This window comes from Aythya marila (genome assembly GCF_965140915.1).
Source record: "Aythya marila genome assembly, chromosome: 15".
Lineage (NCBI taxonomy): Eukaryota > Metazoa > Chordata > Aves > Anseriformes > Anatidae > Aythya > Aythya marila.
This window is the reverse complement of record NC_139056.1, coordinates 3,268,353-3,285,498: the sequence shown is the minus strand read 5'-3', so window position 1 is coordinate 3,285,498 and position 17,146 is coordinate 3,268,353. Positions and strand designations below refer to the sequence as shown.

Below are 17,146 nucleotides of genomic sequence, written 5' to 3'. Positions count from 1 at the left end.
TATTAATTACTCACAATTTTAGCTTTATAGTAATAGGTAAAAAAAAAAAATTAATCTCCCTATGCTGAGTCAGTTTGGCCTCCAATGATAATTGTTGAGTGATCTGTCCATATCTCAAGCCTTGAGATCTTTTCATACCATTTTCTCCCACTTTTTCTTTGAAGTAGGGGAGTGAGAGTGGTTGTGGTGGAGCTTGGCTGTCCAGCTGAAGAAAACCACCACAGATACATGCTACCTGATTATGAGTAAGTAACTGTTCAGTAAGAAACGTGATACATGTAGGTGTTCTTGAAACACAACTCATTAATAATCTCAGAGTAAGGCACAGCACCATATGCAGTTTGCTCCACAGGAGTAACTGTGTTTGCTATATGCATGTAAAAGACACCTGCAGAAGCTGGAAAATGCCATTCCTTCTGAAAATATCAAAGGATTTTTACTTCACCCCTCAATTTCAAGTACTACAGGATTGTATATAGGAATGTCATGGAAAACAAATACTCTTAGCCAAATTTTGTCTGATAGAAAATCATCCAAATATTGAGGCTTTCAATATATGTATTTTTAAAATAGATTAGTGAATATTTAGTATTTCAAATTCATTGCGTCCTCAAAGATCACTCACTGATGCTGCCTGAAATGAATGATTGCACTGAATTACACGTGCAGACTTTTGCTGTCAAACAAGCTGACAGATACCTCTCAGCTTTTTAGATATACTCTCAGTGCCACAATTTTCCGGAGAGAAAGAATAAGATCATGGAAGAAACGGGTTACTCTCCACAGCTGAAAGTCATGTTCATATTTCAGTTCCGTACCTCTCTCACACTGATGGCTGAATCATCTAACTTTTTGAAGCTTGTACAGGAAATACATTCATTGTGAAAATAACAGCAATTAAACTTAACTTTATCTTGTCAGCTACAAATGTGCTGGCCCATAACTGTGTGGGTTAATCAATCAAGAGAGCAACTGCAGCTGGAGGAAGCTAATTCTCTGCAGTGATTGTTATTTTGTGCATTTCTCTTACTGTCACAATTTCTCCCTCAAGTTGAAACTATAAAAGTTCAAAACGTAAAAACCAACCACAAAAACAAATAATACATCTTCATGCCCCCAAAAAACCCACCTTATATAGTCATCTAAAAAAAATACATATTAAACCTGCTAAAGGAGAGGAAATAATTACGTGTTGTACAGCAGAAAAAGCTTTGATAGAAAGTGGGACACAGCAACGTAGAAAAAATTATTTTCGCTTCACAGGGGAGACAAGCATGCGTTGCCTGAGGAATGCATTTGTGGCAAAGAAGTCCTATGATACCGAATGCTTTCTTCCTGTTTGCAAACAAAATAAGGAGGGAAGGGAAAGAGAGGGAATATAACTGTGGTAATAATCACTAGCTCCAATTTTGAATCTAAGTTTAGATCAACTGAAGACTCAAATTCAAGATTCTGCAAGTATAAACTTTGAAATATTCCTTTACTGATCTCTGTTTCACGCTCCTCATTCATGCTGAGGTTCTCTCAATGTACTTGTACATAATTCTCAATTCCACAGGATAGGCTGGAACATTAAAAATGTCTCAGAAGTATTTTTGCCAGCAAGTAGAACTCTTGACACTGAATTAATTCACAATGAAAAAGCAGTTCTATCTTCAGAGCACATGAGGACAGCCATCAAAATCATTTTGTCTGAGAATAAACTCAGTTTATCAACTACTCATTTCAGGAGTTGTCCAAAGTCACTGGCAAGCTTATTTATTTCAAAAACAACTAGTACATAAGAGCAAGCCACTTATCTGAATTAACCTGCTTATATCAAAAAGAACAAAAAATCTGCTGAGTTTTGCAATCATATTTACAATGTGAGCCCTGTTATCAAGCAATCAGCAGTATCCAGGAAAGAAAGACAGAACAGAGTGTATCTTATTGTGTACCTTATTTTTAAATTACAATAAGCATTAGGGCCTCATATGTTTTTATCTAACACAGCATTTGTCTGCCTGGATATGTGTTCCATACTTGCCAATAACATGTCAGTCCCCACATACACTTTGAAAAATCAAGCCACATGTTAATGAAGAAGTGGTTCAAAAGAGGTAGATATGTATAAACAAAAATTTTCTAGCTGCCTGTCTCAGAAGTATTGTTTAAATGCTAACAGGCTCATAGAAGGATTAAAAGAATAATAGTAATAATAATCTTTATGTTTTATTGAAAAGACAGAACCTTTACTTTAGACAAGAATAATATTTAATAATCAGCTGTAGCACTGGTTAATTCCTGACAAAAAGATAAAGAACTAGAATCTCAAAATGACAGGGTAACAAGTCATAGAAACACCAATTAAGCTGTGAAACACGTTACACTTCATTCTGTGTTGATTGCAGTGACTGTGCTATAAGAACATGATTCCACTTGTGTGTTTACTTAAGGGGACCCCAGACATTAAAAAAAGTTAGAATAAGTAAACAAATAAATCAACGTTTATGAACTACAACCAGAGTTTGTCTTGGTAGATCCCTGTCAAAAGGCAAAAGAACATCCTGCATGCAAAACCTTGGATATATGGATTCACAAACAAATGCTAATTTTTTTACACTCAGGAGGATGTTTCACACTTTTACTGAGATCCAGTCTAGATAGAACAGGTTGGAAAATGACAGACATAAAATACTTCAAGTGGGAAACACTTAACAACAAATTTTAATTGTTTCAATTTTGGATATAAATAAATACAATGCATGACCCAAGAATCTTCCCCAAAACCATACTCCTAAAATCTCATATCTCTACTTTCAGCATTGGCTGTGTTGATATGTAATGTGATATTTGATAATTAGCTGTGTTTTCGCCTTGATGTAATATGAATACAAATATGAATACATCATCATTTATAGCAAAACTACTTTTATATTTTTATCATCACAATATAGCAGAGTAAGTTCTTAGTACATATCATATAGTTAATTTAGCTCCCTATTGCAGCAAAATCTTGTTATGTGATCCAGTCAAGCTTCATGTCTCTTTTGTTAGATTCACTGAGATGTTTTAAAAGGCATTAATAATGAAGGAGATTTTCCCATCTGGATCATTTGACAATTTACAAACAAAATTTACAAATAAATTTACAAACAAGATGAGGAAGAAAACAGTTTCTGAGAAAGCATGAGGAATTTCAAGAGCCTTCTTCTCCAGATCATTATAACTTGCTCAATTATCACGTCAAGTGAAAGCCATCACTTTATTTTATTTTCACCATGTTAAGAAAAAATTACAACTAACTAAAAAATAAAGCCACTGTTTGCCATAGTTTTTAGTAAAACCTTACTAATGAGTGCTCAAATATAGAAAATATTTCAAAATGGAAAAGAGTCTAAGCTAACTGTGGAAATCTTTATATACGTATGTGCAGATTTCATCTGTTTTCTAATGGATGGGAAAAGCTAAATTAAATTGGAAAGTAAATAATTACTGCTACACATTCTAGTAAATCTGGAAAATGTAATTGCAATTCAATTCAATTGATTTATTATTGTTTGACATTGAGTTAGGAACTTGTTAGCATTTTTTGAACTAGCAAATGCAAATAACTTCTGGAGCACATGATAAAACACTGCCAGAGAAAACATTTTTAAAATGTATTGTCTCCAACTCCCTCAAATATCTATAGATTATATTTTTATCATTAATGTACTAAATTATACCAACCTGTTAGGTCAGTATTAGAATAACCTTTTAAAGTAACTTGCAATTTAGATTTTTTCCATGGAAAAGATTACAAGCTGCCCTTTACTCCTAAGAAAGTGTGGAAGGGAGGTGCAGAAGGGATCTTTGCCTAGATGAGTGCCTCAGTACCAAAAAGTACCTCATGCCTGACAGAGACATTCTTCTTGCTGGCCTCCGTCACCCAAGCAAAACTGAATCCTCTGATTAGTTCATTCATCACAACATCAACACTGCACAAAGCTAGAAGAGAATAATGCCTCCCTACCAGGTATATTTTCTTATAAAAAAGCCACTGTCGTTAAACACTCAGATTCCCATCAGGCAAAATGATGCATGCTATGTCCATACCTGTGAATCAGCAGAAGTCTATGGGGATGGAAATTAAACCCAGCTGTAACATGTTTCCTTACTGGCTCATTGGACAAAGGCCAAGAAGTTGCAGGGGATACAGACTGTGACAATTCATGAGTAGATGACTACCCATCCACCAGAAGAATGAGATTTCACGTGCATAAACAAACAAACAAAAAAGCACTGAGATCTCATGCACTTACCATTCGTGTAAGGGTTGACGGTCTTTTTATTTGTCATTACACGTGCTGTTGCATTATTTACCTAAGCACATAGAAAACTGGATTAGAAAGGGTTACAGGAAGGGTCTGTTATATTATTAAATGCATGCATTATTACTGCCATTAGTCATGTAAAAAAAAAAAAGCAATTTAATTTATAGAAGGCAACAGGTGCATAACAAAATCATACTATTTATAATTACATTTACTTTCATAACCATTTTAACTTACAAATCATTTCAATAAAGCAACGTCATATCATTTAAACTTTAATAAAAAGACATTAAAAGCAAATTAAAAGGTATTGCATAATTTAAGACTTAAGAGCATGCTTGTATTCCATGATAACACTGATACAATAAATATTCAAAACAGAAAGAAAGATTATATGAAAGAACATGCAGTGGAGTAGAAGGGAAAGAGACAAGGTACAAGGAAACAAAGAAAATGTCCAAAAAAAAAAAAAAAAAGGACAAACGAATTTTAGCAGTGTGCAACATAACCCTTTAGAAGAGAAGTACCATTGGAAAAGCAACATCTAGCATTCAACACTTGGAACAAGAGCCTTTTTCATTGCAAGAATTAACAAAATCATTCAAGCTTTAAAATCACAGCTAACAAAAGGATAAAAAGAGGGTGCATTATTTAACACAATATGGAGTTAACAATCTGAGTAAGATGTGCACGAAGTCATATCCTCAATCCAATCAGTGCCTCCCAGGCTTGCTTAAAACGTACACTCAATTACAGGCGTACCAATATAGAAAAAAATGTAGCATCAAGAAAACTTAATACAACAAGTCAAAAAAATTCACGTGGTATTAGCGCTAAATACGTGAAACGGCAGATGGACTTCTCCACTTACCATTCAGCACCATCGCCAGCATGGGTATGTATACAGTTACCATGGTTACTGAGAGTTTGGTGAGGGCCCTAAGCGCTACCGTCGAAGGGGGAAAATGAAAAGGCAAAATATGCAACATCTTACTCAAAAGACGACAGCATTTTCAATTGGTATTTTTTTTTTATTCTAACAAATACAATTGAGGCAGTATTGAAGGGGATCCAGTGGTACTAAAAAGCATTTGTGTTGTTGTTGGTTGTTTTTTTTTTAATAGATATGAAGGGTCAGGCCACCCAGCCAAAGTAGGCTGATGAATTCATTAAAAATGAAATCTTAAAATTGGTTAGTCTCTAGTCTGTCTTTGTTTCTCTTTCTTATACATCTTTTGGATGCTTCTTTCCCAATCTGATTTTTTGAAAGCCACTGTGGATCCCACATCAACCCTGCAGCAAAAAGAAAAAAGAAAAAAAAAAAAAAAAGAAACCAAACCAAACAAGAAAGAACAAAGAAAAGATAAAAACCCAAAACCAAACCAAATAAAAAAAAAATGAAAAAAAAACCTTCTTTTGCTGTTTTTGTTTTGTCTGTCACAGCTTTGTTTTGTTGTTGTTGTTCTCAATTTATTTGTTGGCTGTTTTTTTTTGTTGTTTTTTTTTTTTTTTTTTTTAGAATCTACTGCACCCATTGATTTACAAAATATCCAAAATAGTAAGTTCAAAATGCTAAAGCTTTCATTTTGTTCAATTTTCATCCACCTTTCAGCAATAATGAGAATTATAATAATAATTACAAAAGAAATAATAATAAAAAAACCCAAGTAAGGCCAGATTCTCTCTCTTTATATATAAATATATATATAAACAATGGGAAGGGGAAAGGGGAGCACACAGAAGACACCAATGATGCATCTGAAACAACAAATGAGAGTGAAGCAGACATTTATAAAAAAGATGAAAAGGAAAATATTTTGAACATGCACCTCGATTTTACGGCCCTCTACCACGGTGCCGTGTAATTTCTCCCTCGCCCTGTCCGCATCAGCACTATTTTCGAAAGTTACGAAACCAAATCCCTGCATGCAGGAGGGAGAAGGGGGGAAAACAACATGCACATTATTATTTCAGTCAATGACCACTTGTTTGCTTATGTTCTCTCTCTTTAATTTAATATTTTCTTGTCCTTGCTTCATTTCTGTAACATGCAAATTAGAAAAATTATAATTGTATTGAGATGTGCAATAAATAAGCGACAAATGTGAACAATTTTTTTCTGTCATCAGTTACATAGTACCCTCTGAGAAATTCAAAGAATGATACCAAAAATACCTTTCTACGTGTCTCTACAGAGGAAAATAAATCTAACAATAAGAAAATGAAATTAAAAAAAAAAAAATTACAGTGTCTTCACAGAGAAAAAAATGAACTAATGAGAAAATAAAATGAACCACATTTTAACGACATGCAGATATCTCAACAAAATAAATAAACATGTGCACAGAATTCAACACTGAATGTCAATATACTCTAAAAACAATGCCTACTTAATCATGCTGTTGTGATCATAAGAAACATTGTTCCCATGCAACACTAGGGTAACTTAAACTTTTGTCAAACTATACAGCCTTTACTTATTTTTTTTATAAAAGAAAAAAGAAAAGAAAACCTCCAACAAAACAAAAATACTTTTAGAATAAAAATATAAACTTCCTTGTATTAACAGATCAAAAAAAATCACATGATGTGAATAGAAAAAGAAACTTTGATAAAGAAATAAAAATGAAAACATTTTGAGTAACTTTAACTGGTTCATTTACTGTTTATGTATTGTACTTTCCACATGCAACTGGTAAAACTCCAGAATCCCATGTTAGTGGGACAGGAGCATATTCAACTAATATGAAATTCTGCTCAGGACAAATACTTCTCTTTATAGCATTAGGCTAAACATATATTTCCAGCCCTAGTAAAATTCTTTTATTTTTATTTTTTTCCTGCGCTAAATTAAACTAAACATCATTTACAAATATAAATATACATGTATATATATTAAAATCAGACATTAAAAAAACATTTTAGAAACATACACCAACCCTTTGAATTAATTCTTACATTAGCACTACAATGCACGCTTTCTTGAATTTTTCTGAACCAATAAGCTTCTATCATCCTTGGTGTTTCATAACACGAAACATTTGCTATGAAGCTATACGTGTCCACTTCTATAAAGAAAGACATTGCTGCAAGTATTTGAAGTCCTACTAAAACCTTTTTCGTTGCTTTTACTTTAGGTTGAAGTATGAATTAAGGTCTTACTTTTGTTTTATTGCTCAACAATAAGCCACGCATCATATCTCCTCAAGCTTTATCCTTCCTTTCACCCTCCTAGTTCTGCAGTCCATTCAATAAATGTTGTCATCAGTATTCAACCACTTACTCTCAGTGTTTCTACCTATTATTTACACAGTGACTGAAAAAAGAGGAAGGAATGGAAGACATTTGCACTTTTTCAAGGCAAAACTAAGTATTAACACCATGCACTGATAAAAACAATGAATATGAATTACAAAATTAATTCATGGACAAAGTATTTTAATCAGGATCATTGGTATATTGGTATATTGGTATTTGCGTTATTTTATTTTATTTACTAGAAGAACACAATGATGCATGCCAGTTTATACAATAGGAAGAGACTTTTTTTTTTGTACATAGCATTTTTTGTTCCATGCTCTTCAAAATATTTTAAACTTGTTGTCTTTGTTTTGTTTTATTTTGTTTTGTTTTTCTCTTCTTTCCTTTTAAAGGCCCACTGAATGCTGAGCTCACAAGTACTCTAACAACATTCTCAAAACACCTGACTCCACTCTGCCCTCCACAATTTTAGGACAAAGCCACGATCTCCTCTCTTATCATCAGACACCAAGCACATAGCTCTCTTTTCCCCCAAAATACCAGGAGTATTCAAGAGAAAGTTCCCCTCCTCAGTACTAATCCTATGTTTTAGATGCCTGCATAGGCTTTTCTGCATCTATCCCTTCAGGCTGGATGGGCCTTTGGGTAACCTGATCTAGTGGGAGGTGTGGCATGGGGTTGGAATTAGATGATCTATAAGGCCCCTTCCGACCCAAAGCATTCTATGATTCTGTGGTTCTTGTATCTAAAACAATCCTCAACTTTAAACTTTTATTCACCCTTTAATTGTCTCCTCCCATCTAAGAAGAAGATTTTTTTTTTCTTTTCTGCTAAGAAAATTTCACAGCAGAAACCATCACTGAAGCCATCAATGCATCAAGCCTAGTTCTGCACAATTCCTCAAATTCTATTTGTTCTTTTCTCCCCTCCCTGCTGAACTGTCACCCTCAACAGCCAGCAAGGAACATTTGGTGGGATATGTTTACAAAATTTTACAATCAGTCTTAATAGCTCACAGTGCTGCCAGTTAAATTTTTTTCAAACAACTGAATGGAAAGATAAAAACCTAATTATATTTAAAAATTGGAAAGAGGTACAAAGTGGAGCAACAAGCCAAGATAAGACAAGAACTTCAAAGATTATGAAAAGAACACTTGTAATTTTTTAATTTCTTATATTTTACTTATTCTTATAATTCTATTTAAGATTTTTTTATGCAAATGTTTAATTTTACATAGCTGACACAGAAACTCAATCAGACATCACATATTCATTCACCCCATATTTAAATAGTTAGACAAACAAATGAGCATGTATTTTAAAAGCAGCTGATTCAACAGTTACTTTGGCTTAGCATACTATATATTTTATTAACCCGTAATGTAGATTTCTGCGTTTTATTTTTAAAGTCTGTCAAATGACTTATTAATAGCCAAGTAGTCAAAAAGGTTTTGTTTTAAATTGTGAAGTGCATTGGAGCTCTTGTTATTTGAAGAAAGAGTTGCTAACATAATATATATCAAATATATACCAATACATACATGTACACACAGATTTATGTCAGTATATATTAAGTACATAGCCATACAGAGCATTACTTTGGAATTGTAATAATAATAATAATAATAACAACAACAAAAAAAAAGCTACTTGATGTTCCTGTATCTTTGCAACTGTGCCCAACAGACAAAACCAATGCACAGCTCTGTGGAGAGCTACTGATGCCCAGAGTGTGGGCAGGTTGGTCAAGGAAGCACATGAAGTGTTAAAACAGAGATTAGCTTTAAAATGAGTACAGAAATATGTTATATATCAAATTGTCCTTCCAAGATGACTAGTAAATGCAGAGAATGGTAAGAAAAGAGAGGTGAAGGAAGGCAAAAGCCTTTCTTAGTTTGCCATCTTTGAGCCCTGAAATGTTCCACAGATAACAAAATACAAGTTGGCTGTAGCAGTTTCTGCAAAGCAACATGTACTTAAGCAGCAAAGTTGTTTTTTGGTGATTGGAAACTCTTCCACATTTTTGGTATTCCATGTACTTCTTTCTAAAAATATTGCAGATTGCCACACAAAAAAATCACCATGCTCTACTTTTGGCTTGACATAATAGCAGAATTACCACAGGTTTTTAATTTTACCTTAATCAACAGAGAACTGACAAAGGTATAACTTATTTTTTAACACAGGTTGCAAGATCTACACTAAAGCATTACTGACCTTCTTGATTTCATAAAAAGAAGTTTCAAAAATCATGAGTTGACACGTGATTCTAGGAAAATTACCTTTATTATTATTATGCCCCAAATCAAACAAATTTGTAGTATGAAATTGGTATTAATATCTTAGAGTTAAAAAAAAAATACTTTCATTTGTAATTTTTTTTAAATATTGAGTGCTCTATGGTAATGCTATTTGAATCTGCAATTTTGTTCTTCTCTAATACTATGGTAAGAAAAAGAGTTTACTGCTGTTATTTTTGCAGGAATCTGTTCAAATATTAATTGTTGGACTCAAAAGAAATGAACAACAATAACAAAATCTAGAAATGCTTCTATGCCAAACTGCATCTTGAAACAAATTTGTATTTTGATCCTGGAAACTTTTGTAGCTATACTTAGTTTGAAGCCACTTAGAAGTCTTTTTAGTTTTGGTGGAATTGCAGTTTTGTAAAAACAGATAAGCACCATCAGGAATGGGATGTTAATGAGGTGCATCTTAAATCCTACAGAGTAACTTATACTGATGAGATTAGGAAAAAAAACGAAGAAAAAAAAAGGAAAAAACACACACACACACACAACCGTATTTCTGTTACTCCTAATGCTGTTTTTGTTTTCAGTTTATTTAATTGAGAGAAGGTCAGAGTACCTCTGTAAATCACAATACTATGCAGATATACCTGAGCTAACTCAAAACAAGACAAGAAGCAGTATACATAAACAAAGAGATATATCTCAGAATTGTTTTATTTATTGTTGTTTATTTATTGTTTCAGTTGCTTATTCAGAGGCAGCTTGAGCATTGGATTCTTAGAACTATTTCATAATAGGTCTGAAAGTCTCTAGCACAAAATGTGTAACAGGTAGTGATGTTACAGAACTCCATAGAAAAATCTCTTGCTTGTAACACAAAGCACTGACATATTTTCACTACTGTAGGATGTAGTGAAAAACCCCAGTTTAGAAATGTCCCCCAACCACTCAAAAGGCTTAAACTTATGCAGTGTGATGCAGGCATGGTGGTTAGAAGTCAGACAGAACCAAGCAAAGTGTGGGATGTCATAATGTAATTTGAAATTTATAAAATGATAAAATGATGTGGTAGGAACAGGTTCTGGACAATCAACGTTTTTATTTTTATTTTCAAAAACTACAGAACAGCCATTATGTAATAATAATGAATTGCAGCCAATACAGAAGATCTGCCACTGTCTATGAATAAGCCACATTGTAAGCCACTAAATTCCATAAGTTTTGATTGCTAACTGAAAAACAAATAAATGTTCCAAATGTTTTTGGACTGGTAGGCTAGGGTACTAAGGAATGAATGTAAGAATAATTTTGAAATATAAAGCAGAAAATTTGAGCTATTTCATAGAGAGGAAGAGGAAGAAACAGTGAGTGGTGGCTTTAAATTTATAATTCAAATACTCACACCTAAAAGGAAAAGAATAACAAAATTTTTAAAATATATCTGATATAAGAGATTATGATATCTATGGTTCACCTTAAAAAAAAAAAAAAAAGACTGGCTATGGTATTTTATAACAGGAAAATAATTCTAGTACTAGTAATAAACCATATATAAGAGTTGCAGGAAGACTGAAACAATGCTAGTCAAATATTATATTTTTCTTCCATGGAAGAAACAGGAAAAAGGTAACACACATATGCCATATGCATAAACCCTTATAATGCAGCTTATATCATAGGTGAAGCATACTAGTAAACTAGAAACAGTTTTGAACCAGGTAATGACAATAATGTTGGCATAACTATTCTGTCTTGATTTATTTCTTAAATATCCAGAAAATTGTATGCGTTTAAGTCAATGTAAATTTCAGAAAAAAAAAAAAAAAAAATCTTTATAATACTACAAGAACTTCTTTTATCAAATAAATGTTAAAACAGATTTTATTCAAAGGGTTGGTGTACTGAAGCTTTTACTAAAGAGGAAAACATCTGCACTTAAATCTTCTGGAACAATCATATTTTCTCACTTAATTACTGAAGAAGATAGTTATTAGGTATTACTACCATCTTTCAGTTTAATAGAAAAAAAGTGCACTAATACAAACCTGCTTAAAAATACCTGTAAGCATGGACTCATCTTATAAAATAAACAAGGCAATTATCATTGGAGAATAAAGAAAGCAGAAATAACATTCCTATAAAACAGATGACAGCCTGGAGTAGTTAAAATTACCCCCTTTAAAAGATACAAAATGAGTCCAATGATTTTCCTTCTGCTTTGGAAACTAAATGACAAGTCAGAAGACGTTTCCACTAACATGGAGTTTCAGATGTTATTCTTTACAGCAGTGCAGTTGTTTCCTTTTTCTTATATAAAATATTAAAAAAAAATAAAAAAAATTGGGTGAATTAAACTGCTTACCTTTGAGCCTCGCTCATTAAAAATAATTTCAACATCTAAGATTTTACCAAATTGCTGCAAAGAAATAGAAAATTAACATGAAAAAAGATAACTTCAATGCTTTAAATGCTTTATCATATAAAGTACAAATGTTTGTTTCAGAAATTGATGCACCATATCACAAAGTTAAAGAAATATAAAATGAAAGACAATCAAGCACCAGAAAAGACACACTGAAGAGTAGCCAAATCAATATTAAATGTCATTATACTTGTCATGATCATTCCACATACTAATTTATGAACTTTAAATTCAATGAGATGTTCTGACAAAGAGGATATCATCACTAAATTGTAAACAGTAAATTGAAAGTCCCAATTTTGTTTTGTTTTTGTTTTGTCTTTTCATATATTAGGTTACTTTCTGGTGATTCATCCAGTCCAGCTGCCATCACCAATTGTTTTAAATGTAATATGCTGTAGAGTTAATTTGATTATAGTACAATAAAACATCACTAAGAAGACAGGATTAATGGCCACATGAATATTGTCGCCCTCTGGTCATCCTATCCTCTAAAGGACATTTGTTTCAGAAAACTTTTTGCAGTTGCTTCCCAGAACAGGTAAAGGAGTTTGGTTTAATCTAATTCTTGTAAAGCAGAAGTAACTAAGTGGGAGTTTTGTCAGTGGCTTGTTGAAAATAATGGATATGCCTTGTTGAAAAGGTACGTCCATTATTCCCTACCTAATTCTTGTCATCCTAGAAGGTAGTTTGGAAAACTAGAATGGATACTTATGTGTTGATGGTTTTTTCTCCCACAGAATTGCACTTTATTATAATGTTTACAGTAACTATTATTTACCTTCCAATAGCATTCACAATCATCTAGGCATTGTTCATGCACACAAAACTTGACCACAGTTGCTGTCCTAAAGAAAAAGGCTCTGTTGGACTTGTTTCGGTAAGAGAATAATGTTTGACTCAGGCAGTGTTTAGTTAGAACACTTTTGGAGATGGCACATTCTGCGATGTGACACTCTAATATATCAGTGGGTCATTTCTGTTGTTTCTTATATCATTAACATGCTGTATAGATCAGTGTTAACACTGACGAATGACACAAACAATGATTAAACAAAAAGGCAGAAATTAGAGGCAGGCAAATGAAGAAAAATCTATCAACAGACCAAGGAACTGCAGTCTTTTAAGATGTACTCCAGTCTTTTAAGATATAACAAACACTTATAGGACAGAGAGAACAGCATTCCTTTTCTGCCTTATTAAAGTGTTTCAACTTACTTATGAAATTCAACTATCATTTCTTGTCCCTTGTGTTAATTTCTGTTCTTGTATTCACCATCTAATTAACTAATATTTTAACTACTTTAACCTCTAAGCAGACAATGACTTAATGTTTAAACAATCCTCCTCTGCTGTATTCAAGTCAATGTTAAATATATATATATATCTGCCATGTGCATAACGTGTTCAAGATGTAGCATTATGATTTCATTTCAGATATCTAATTAAACTCACACTTCCAGAAATTTTATTTTTATATCAAGTCAGAAGCTAAAAGTTTATTGTTGCCAAGTCATTATAAAGCTGGAAAACTCCAGTCATCCTTCAGTTTTAGTCTTTTGAGACCTAAGACATAGAAATATTGAAAATAAATGTAGTTTTTGTTCATTTATAAATTTCAAAAATCCCTAAAAAATACTTTCCTTTAATGTACTTTCAAATAAAATCCATCTATTTTAAGTGGTTTGTTTAATTTAAAGAAATTTGCATTTTTCCTCTCTAGAGGGTTATTATGCCTTCTACTATTTTGCTGATGAGTTGTAAGCTGTATTTAGGGGAGGTTACTTGCAGCAAGTCATATATGGTAACACAGTCACCTGCATTACCCAGTGCCATACTAGGAATTTTTTTTCCAGTGAATGTTTTCTTCATTTCATACAAATAAAAGCTGAAAACGTCTTAACACACAAAGATATTAGAAGAATTTAAGTCTGAACTGAACATGAGAGAGCAAGAGAAGGATAGTGGCAGGCAGTATTAATGCTATTCCATATAAGATGAACTGTAACAAAGAGACCTAAATTTTAGTAAGAAAGAAGAAAGCAAGAGGAACACAAATACTAAAGAGTACTAGCCTGGAAAAGGAAAATCTGGGTTCTAATAGCTGCTCAAGTACTATTTCTAGATTGTATTTAGTGAGTTTTCAAAAATAAACCTAACAGTTCTTGGAGCAGGGAGAAGAAACCAGGTCTAACCTCTCCATGGTTATGAGCCTAGAACTGATGGCACGTATGAGACTTGTGAAACAGCCAATGCACATGAAGGTAGCTGATGGCCTGAGCAAAAGCAAAAATTGAGAGACTTAGAGAAATACACTGATAAAAAATTTAGAAGCCTATAGATCTATAATACTTATGAGGGGGTAGGTCAAGATTCCTACTCCCAGAGTTCTTGCTTAAAACCAGCCCATGTCTCACTTCTATAGATTCAGTTCTCTTGCTCATGAGGTCAAATGTTGAATATTTTACATCACACTGTCCAAAATCAATAAATACAGGAATATAAATCCTGATGAATACAGCTGGATTATATACTCATTTAATATCTTAAGACAACATAGTTAGCTTTTTTGAATGAAATGTAAAACTACACAATATATAGACTACACCAATCTGTATCACATATGGTAGAATCGGTAGAATTTCTTTTCCCAACTATGATTGGCAAATGTATTGTTATAAATATATGGAAAGAAAATCATCACTGAAAATGGTTAAACAATCTAAATCAGAGAGATCTCTAACAATATTGCCTATAATATTAAGTACCTATTGCAATGCAAATATAAAAGAAAGCATAAATAAAGCATGAGTACTTACACCAAACATTTGTCTAAGATCTGGATCACGGAATCGGAATGGTATATTTGAGACGTGAAGCCGTTTTGGCTGTGATTTGTTTTCTGTGTTTTCAGAAGATTGTGTCTGTTGCTGGCCATCGGTCTGTGCTGCATCTTCTGTCTGCTAAAAGGATAAAGGAAAACAATGTAAAGCATGCTGCAAGTGTTTCTAAATAAAATGGCAGGCTGAAATTCTCAAAAAAATTACTGAAAATGATTTTTCATTTTCACTCAGACAAAGGTTCTGAAGGATAACAGAAGTTGAAATAGATAATTCAAAATTCAAATCCCTTTCTTTATCTATCTCAATGCTATGAGATTTTAGTGATATTTTTAATACGTATTTGGAATATGTCAGGGAATAGGTAGGATATTATTTTCAATGTTGTTTTTCTAAGCTATTGCTAAATAATTAATAAATATGTCTCCCTATACTGTAAGACTGTTGAAATCTCTTTAATGGAAATGGAAAAACAAATGGAAAAAACTGAATCTCCATATCCAAATAACAGACAATTTGTAGTAGCAACCTATGCACTTTCAAATCAGATTAGCACTTTCATTCAGAGACTACTGGGACTTCTACACAGGAGGTAGGTAACACATCACATCCTAGCTGCCATTGCCTAAGCAATGCTAATAGGCACCAGAGGGTCATTTTGTCTATATAAATGGTCATCATTACAGAAAAGGGCTTGAGTTGTGAAAGAGAATAGAAGTATAATCAGTAGCAAAGGTTGCCTAAGATAAAAGTGAAACCCAGAAACAAAGTTTTACAGATTTTCTCTCTCACCAAAATAAGAACATAAGATGGTAGTTCTTACAGAGGGACTGTTCCCTAGATTTAAAATGCTACTTTATGACTGAAGGATGTTGTGTGCATTATAATTTTAGAAACAAAATCATAAAAACCTAGAAAGATTAGGAAAAAATAGGAACTCTTTCATTTGAAATGTAAAAACTAAACAACATTGGTTTATCAGTATATTATAGAAATCTCTGGTCTGCACTCCTTAATGATATCATACAGTGACTGTGTATGCAGTACTCTTTCAATCACTGTGTGTGCAGTACTCTTTCACTAGTACAAGGTTTTGTATAGGTATGTTAAAACAACAGTTTTCTTTTGTGCTGGTAGAAAAAAATAGGGAAAATAAAATACACTGATGAAACCACAAGGATCATCTTACAACTGCTACTCTATTTTCTCTATCCTTCCTTTCCCTTCTGACCATATTCTTCTTCCAAGTATTCATTTTTCCCTTGTGTTCTAATGTTACAATTCCATTTCTATTTCAGTCTTTTTTTTTTATTTAAAAAAATATATATATTAACAATTTTTATTAAGAATTTTTTTTTATTATTAAAAAAAAATATCTCCCATTTCCTGTTAGTATCAAATTTATTTTTAGGGACAACAGTTTAGGCAAAGTAAAAATGGTTATATAAAATAAACCTTACCAATTCTAGTACCAATAGGCCTGTTAAGAAGGAAGTAAAACAACTCAAACAGAAAATATTTACATCAGCAATGAGTACATATCAACTTAATGCTAGCAAGTTCAACATCATCATCACCCATCATTATCTCCAGTAAACATGTTCTCAATTTCAAAGGACAAACATCTAGTTTCCTGCATTACTTATTTTGAATCAAGAGTTGAACAGCGCTCTCTAAAGTCATCTCATTCAGGCTCAATCACTGACCTATTTCAGTGCCATCAATAGCAGTAGCTCAGACAACTGGGGACAGTTCTAATCGTGGCCCCTACACTTATAATGGGGCATGATAAAAATAAGAATGAGTGATCAGTGAACCGCAGGTCTGCTCTTCCAGCAACAATGTTGATTTATGTGTTTACCAAAAGAAAATTGTATAAGATCTTCAGTCCAGGATGAGGTTCAATGCATATTTTCTTTACTCACAAAAACGTCCCTCTTTGCTGGGTTAAAAACTTGCTGGATGGCTGGGCCCAGAGCGTAGTGGTGAATAGAGTGAAATCTAACTGGCAACTGGTCACCAGGGGTGTTCCCCAGGGGTTGGGGCCCATCCTCTTTAATATCTTATTGATGATTT

General features: G+C 33.0%; 1 protein-coding gene across 3 annotated transcripts in view; it reads right to left on the bottom strand.

Moving 5' to 3' along the window:
• Positions 1-17,146, bottom strand: part of RBFOX1 (RNA binding fox-1 homolog 1) — a gene marked incomplete at its 5' end in the record, with an annotated part of 284,813 nt that overhangs the window by 92,593 nt on the left and 175,074 nt on the right. For all 3 annotated transcript variants that reach the window (XM_082772575.1, XM_082772577.1, XM_082772576.1), the window contains 4 exons: positions 4,284-4,344; positions 6,125-6,217; positions 12,171-12,224; positions 15,050-15,193. In XM_082772575.1, coding sequence (XP_082628701.1) covers positions 4,284-4,344; positions 6,125-6,217; positions 12,171-12,224; positions 15,050-15,193 — 352 coding nt within the window. The remainder of the gene's footprint in view (positions 1-4,283; positions 4,345-6,124; positions 6,218-12,170; positions 12,225-15,049; positions 15,194-17,146) is intronic.